General features: G+C 45.8%; 1 protein-coding gene across 1 annotated transcript; it reads right to left on the minus strand.

Annotated features, from left to right (window-relative positions):
* Nucleotides 1–1,733: 1,733 nt before the first annotated feature.
* LOC137915744 (mitoferrin-2-like) lies at nt 1,734–4,744 on the minus strand. Its single transcript, XM_068758864.1, has 3 exons — nt 4,522–4,744; nt 3,726–3,782; nt 1,734–3,344 (listed from the first exon to the last, which is right to left on the minus strand). Exons 1-3 carry the CDS (start codon nt 4,742–4,744, stop codon nt 2,794–2,796), a joined length of 831 nt encoding a protein of 276 aa, XP_068614965.1. The 3' UTR covers nt 1,734–2,793.
* Between the last annotated feature and the right edge of the window lie 1,439 nt (nt 4,745–6,183).

Here is a 6,183-nt window from a genome sequence, read left to right on the forward strand (position 1 = left end):
CAAGATATAAATGCATACTAGTTAATGAAAAACTGATAAAAGGACAGATTATATGTACACACTATATTTGGATTTTTTAGGCAATCCAAAAACATCGGGTATGGATGTAAGCCTTAAATACTGCTGATCACTCATTCTAGTGTGTGTGTGTGTGTGTGGTTTAGTGTGCAATAAATTGTATTTCTCTATATATTTACACTCATGTATACATGTAATGGATTTACTATTACCTTATCCATGCACAAATACATGTGCAAAGTAATAGTAAATACACGACTTACTGTGACCTGCAGCAGCACAAGAACTGTTATTACTAATAACAACATTGAGGACAATAACGTGGCACATTTATTTGTTTTTTTTATGATCCTTGGAAATAATGGCAACTCCTGAATCATCTTGGCAAGGAGAAGCTCTTTAGTCTGAGCAGCAAAAAGCAAAGACAGCCTAAACACACTATTGGAACTATAACCGTGTTATTACATGTATAATGCAGGTTAGCATTTATACTGAGGGAACAGGATTATTTTCACAATGACTGATCAATACTTGACATCTGGTACAGTCAGAAGGAGATCCAATACACACACATTGTCCTAACATATGGAGGACAGTACATCAAGCAGAGCATCCTACCAACAAGGACAAGAGGTTTGGGTTCCCACAGGCCAAAAAACGTTACAGCTGGGCTCCACGGCTCCACGGCTCCACGGAACAGGGCTCCAAGACCCCCGCGTCTTATCTCGATGTGTTTATCTGCACCGGAGACTGAAGTCTCTTCTCCTGTTGGGTCAGCAGTAAAGAAACTGCTAGAGATCAACGCACAAAGGTAAACCCGGAGAAAGAACTTTGCGACTCAAATGCTAAATAAATCCAGGAAAATGTGTGGGTTGTTTTAACAAGGTCTAATTGTCAATATGCATTATTATTATTATTATTATTAAGGATGCAGCAAACCTAATATGCAACGGAAGAATACGTTTGCTTCCAACGGCAGCAAATAAGAGAAGAGAGGTCTCCACACACACACACACACACACACTCTTTATTCAGCTCTTGCACAGAGTGATAATTTGTGGCAAATACCCAGACTAAATTGTTTACTCCTCTCAGCCTGCTGAGCTCTAGTGGAGGCATGTTCCGTCACTCTCTCCCACACAGACTGGAGGCACAGAGATGCCCAGTGTGGACCGAGGTCTGTATTCTACCACAGTGTGTGTGTGTGTGTGTGTGCCATTTCAACCCATAGCATTCCAGCTGTATAGTCAACGCCATCAGGCGACCTCTGGTGACATTCATCCACATCGACTCCGTGGGCAAGCTGTAGCTGCATGGCTGGACAGCAGTACAGCGAAGAGCGACGCAGTACACGCGTACATCGAGACAGTGTGTGTGTGTGTGTGGGGGGGGGGGGGGGGGGGGGTGAGGTCATTTTTCCACCAAGGCCACACCCTCGGTGGATACTGAGTGTTATTTGTATATATTTTTACATTTGTTGCTGACTATATCTGCGTTTTGTGAACATAGATTCTGCTGAAGCACCAAGCCTCACTGCTTGTATGTAGACCACGTGCACTTAAGTTAGTGTTTTCAGTCATCAGGGTCAAAGTTGAACTCTGCACCTGTGTTTAAGACAAAACAACACTACCTGCCTCAAAGTAAAAAATACCTCAACGGGCACATTGGGATTCTCCGTGTGGTTCAGATGGTGGAGCAAAGAAAACGGCTTTCCAAACATTAAATCCTTTTATTTCACTTCACCAATTCCAACAAAGTAAATGCTTTTGCCCATTAAATCTTTTATACGTCTTCTTCAAAGTACCTTCTGCTGACACAGCATTTAGAAACGGTTCGAGGAGAGCCCCTATCATCCGATCAGCAGGTGGGTGGAATCCTGCTGCTCTGTTTTTATTCAACACGGCCAATTCAGTGTTGGAAACAATCAGACATCAATCAATAGCAATGACAGCTTCCATTTCTGTGTACTGAGAGTTGGTACAGAAACAGATCCTGCAGCATCAGCACCTCCTTGATATGCTAAAATAAATTCTTCTTTTGGGCTTGACTATTGATAACCTTTGGTGTTGAACATTATCAATCCTCGGTAAAAAAAAAAAAAAGAAAATAAAGAAGAAACCTGACAGTGACAGCTGATGCACAGAGACGTCATCTCATTGGTGCCCTGGCCTGCTCTAACACATTCATGGCATTGATGGTGAATGTTTGGATTACAGGGAGGCTGATTTAACATGTGGTCAAAAACAAAAAGGGGACTTCATAATATATCAACTATAAAATTCCATTTATGGACTCTCTATCAAAAAATAAATATATGCATTGAGAACAATTGTTTTCTCCGGTCAATTTGCATCTAATCCTTTACATTTTTCATGTCAAAACTATTTTCCATCAGAGTAATTAACGCCTGTGTTGCTGGGATGTAAATATAAATGTAAAATTTATGTGGGCAAAAATCAAACCGAAATGCTGCGACAGGACAGTCTCTGAAGCCGTCTCCTAGTTAACAGAGTGACAGTAGCGCCCCCTGCTGACTACACCCTCCAAATCAAAACTTGGACAGTCACATTTATTGGCAAACTCGACAACCAAAGCAGTCAGTAGGCTTAAAATGACATGGCGAGCTACTTCTAGATTACGTAGATTCACTATCTTTGCCTGCTACGTCTGATGGGGCTGGGGCAACTGAGGGGTACGTTAGTTAGACTCTATGTGCGTATTGAACGTCTTCCTCTCGCAGGAGGGGAGAGCTACATTAGAGGAACTCATCTGTAGCTAAACCTCCGTGCGCGCCGTTCTTCTCTTGCTGTGCTGGTGCTTGGTGAGTCCGCACTTGAAGAACTCGTAGACTGACCAGCTGATGGCCGTGGAGGGCATCTGGTAGATGACCCTCGCCTGGACTCCCCTGAAGAAGCCCCGCAGGCCGCCCAGCCTGTACACCGTCCGAAAGGCGTGGGCCAGGCCCGAGGTGTGTCTGTGGGCTCCTTGGCCTTTGCCAGAGGAAAGGGAACCGCCGGTCAGAGGCTCCTGGGTGTTGAGCAGGGTCTTGCAGACGTCCAGAGGCGTGGTGGCGGCAGCTGCGATGGCCCCGGCCAAGGCCCCAGACACCATGTGGGATGAAGGGTTGTATTGTCTGTGGGGGTTGAGGAGCTCTTGCAGGTACTCGTAGGTCATGAAGTGGAGCGCCTGGAAGGGTATGTTCATGGTGAGCTGGGTGGTGTAGCTGCGGTAGAACGCAGCGAGTCCCTCTTTCCGACAGACGGCGTGTACGCAGTCCAACACCCCACGGTAGGGCGAGTTGTACATCTGCAAGCGCTGCTTCACAACTTAGCCCGACGTGGATGGGGTGTGATGAAGGAGATACATTCCAAACATGTCCAGGGATGCCAGTGGCAAAGTTAGGAAGGAAAAATAAAAAAAGACATTGGTTAGACGTTGCTGATACTAAACCGTCCTGCAAACACATTTAGTCAGAACCTAGTCATGTTAGCAGCGCTGGCTCAGACAGCTGCTTCCTCTCCAACAGCTGCACCACGACCTTCCACCGGCTTATCCTAGCAGCTGCTAAAGTCAGTCCGTGCAAGGCTAAGGTCCACATGGGAGGACGGTTGTACCACATGAAGCACCTGCCCGAAAGGTCTACTTTGCAAACACGTTTCTGGAGATGCTCTTCCGCTTGTTTTGCAAGACCAAATGTCAGCCCTTACCTTCGGCGGGGTTCATGACCGCATCGTGAAGCAGCGTGGCCACACACCCGGCGGTTCCTGCAAACAAACGAGGAAAATAGAAGACACTGCAGCAAAGAGGCATAAACGGGGGGGGAAAAGAAAAGGCATTTAACTTTTTGGATTTCACAGTCTTAATCCTAAAAAACCTACAGACGTCCTGCTGAATACGGAACACGTCGTAAGAGAACTGGGGAATATTCTGAAAATTACATGAGCTTTAACGAGAGATTAAATCCAGTCCAATCAAAGAGACCGAGCCTGAACAAAGAGCGACACCTGGTGGACAAAGCAGTTCACTGCTCTCTTCTAGGAAACTAAACCAAACCCAAGGGGCTTGAACAGACGGGACCGAAAGAGGAGAGAGCGGGTAGGATGGGAGAAAGAGGACTTACCAGGCCTCCCACTAAACTGGAAAACAAGGAGGAGACAGAGTGAGGAGAACAAGGAATAAGGAAATGCTTGACATTCAGAGTTTGCACATTTCATCTCCGTTTTGTGTTGTCATTTTTCTGACCCTGGTATTTCCTTATAATGTTCAATAGTAACTACAAAACACCACTTAGATGGACCACCAGGCATTTCAGGACTGCTCAGATCGCATCCCCACTACATCCAGAGGAGGCTGAATCACACGTAGGCCACACTCCTGGTTGGTATTAGAGTTGAAGCTGGATCAGCCTACGTTATGAGCTCAAAGTTAAAACATCCATGCATGATCTGCACACGTACAAGATACGTCACTGTTTAAGTGTGTAGGTGCATGTTTTCTTGGTACCATTAGCCAAATGGCTGTTAGCCCCTGGGTGAATGGCATCACTTAGAGTCTTTTTGAGTTTCTCATAGCAGGCAAAATAGAGCGCGTGTGCAGGCCCTGCCCCTACGGCCGTCGCATTCAGCCCTCTCATTGGTCGCCAGGCTCCCTCTGTGGCTACGATTCGGCAGAGAGCATCCATCACATTCCTGTAGCGGGCTGCAGGGTCAGGCTGGAGACTCTGCATCCGTGTCTGGTCGAGAGGAGAAAGTGGGGTGCACGGTTCAAGTCAACAATACACTCTATTCCAGGCCAACAAGGCTTTACGTTTGTTCTACGGCCAATGAATTTGATTTAAAAATAGAATGGAATGCATCAGGTCTGGTAAATGCAGCAAAAGGTCTTTCACACACACACACACACACACTGAATAAGGGAAATGAGGTGTTTGTGCACATGCATAATTGAATGGACGGAAGTATGGAGTTACATGCTCCAAGGTCACAAGAGGACATAAGCTGACTTCCTGTAAGCCTCTTTTCCCACCGTCCCTGAAGCACACCTGCCCCTCTTCCTTTCCACGTGCACACAGAGATAAATGGCAGATCATATAAACAGCATTTCAAATGACAAGTGCACGAGATCAGTGCTCCAAGTCAACCGCTGTTAGCATTTGTACTTGAACAGGGTCAGATTAAGTTTCCAGCCCAGTGTGTGCACGCGGGCCATAAACCACCTCATACCAGTCCACAGCGCGGCGACGGACCGACGGCCCGAACGTGAGCCGTTTAAGGGGTGCAAGTATACGATTCAAGTATACACTTCATGTCTGGTGTGAAATCCCAATGCATGGCTCTCTGGCTCAACGGAGGAAAGCTATTATCGTTCATTTCACAAATGCATGTGCTGCTATTGTGCGTTTTCACCTGTCTGTGACCACGATGCGTTTATCTCCGGCATGTTTGCACCTGTAGAGGCCAAATGACCTTTGTGCTTAATACAAACACCGGTTCTTCTCTTCGGTCAAAGAGTAGCTCAGTTAAATATATGTTGTTATAAATATCCTGTATTAAAGCTTACAAATGCAGCACATCTTTAACAAAAATACAAGTTTAGGGAAAGTTGAGGGAGCATAAATGTACACTACATTTTATTCAAACCTCTCTAAAGGTGCGAGAGACATTGTGACACCCCAGGTGTAAATACATTTCTCTATTTTTTTCACCATTATGTCGTCACACGAGTTACTTAAAACTACTTTCACCTCTTGTTCGTGTAATTTTGACGTTTACGCAACGTTTTGCGTTTGGAATAAAGGTTTCCCCTTTCGGTTTAAACTAAAATGCAAGTTGCATAATTCCGTTTCGTTGCATCAACACCAAGCGGCTAGAAGGGAGGACCGGTATTGTGGCGTGATGCTGATTGGTCGTACTGAAGCTAGATATGGTAAGCTATTAAAGCTAATAAATTAGCTTGTAGGAAACGGGACGCTAATTTAGCCAACTGACCTTGTCGCACATTCGGCAGCGTCTGTGTTATAGCCGGGCAGCTAATAGGCTATGCTAGGCTATGCTAACAAACATGGTGGCTCCTAGAGCTAACAGTACACACACACACAAACAGAGAACATGCTAGGTAGTGCGGGTAGCTGGTTAGCCACTGAGCTACGCTACCTTGACGCAGTCG

The sequence above is a fragment of the Brachionichthys hirsutus genome, unplaced genomic scaffold (assembly GCF_040956055.1).
Source record: "Brachionichthys hirsutus isolate HB-005 unplaced genomic scaffold, CSIRO-AGI_Bhir_v1 contig_1436, whole genome shotgun sequence".
Classification (NCBI taxonomy): domain Eukaryota; kingdom Metazoa; phylum Chordata; class Actinopteri; order Lophiiformes; family Brachionichthyidae; genus Brachionichthys; species Brachionichthys hirsutus.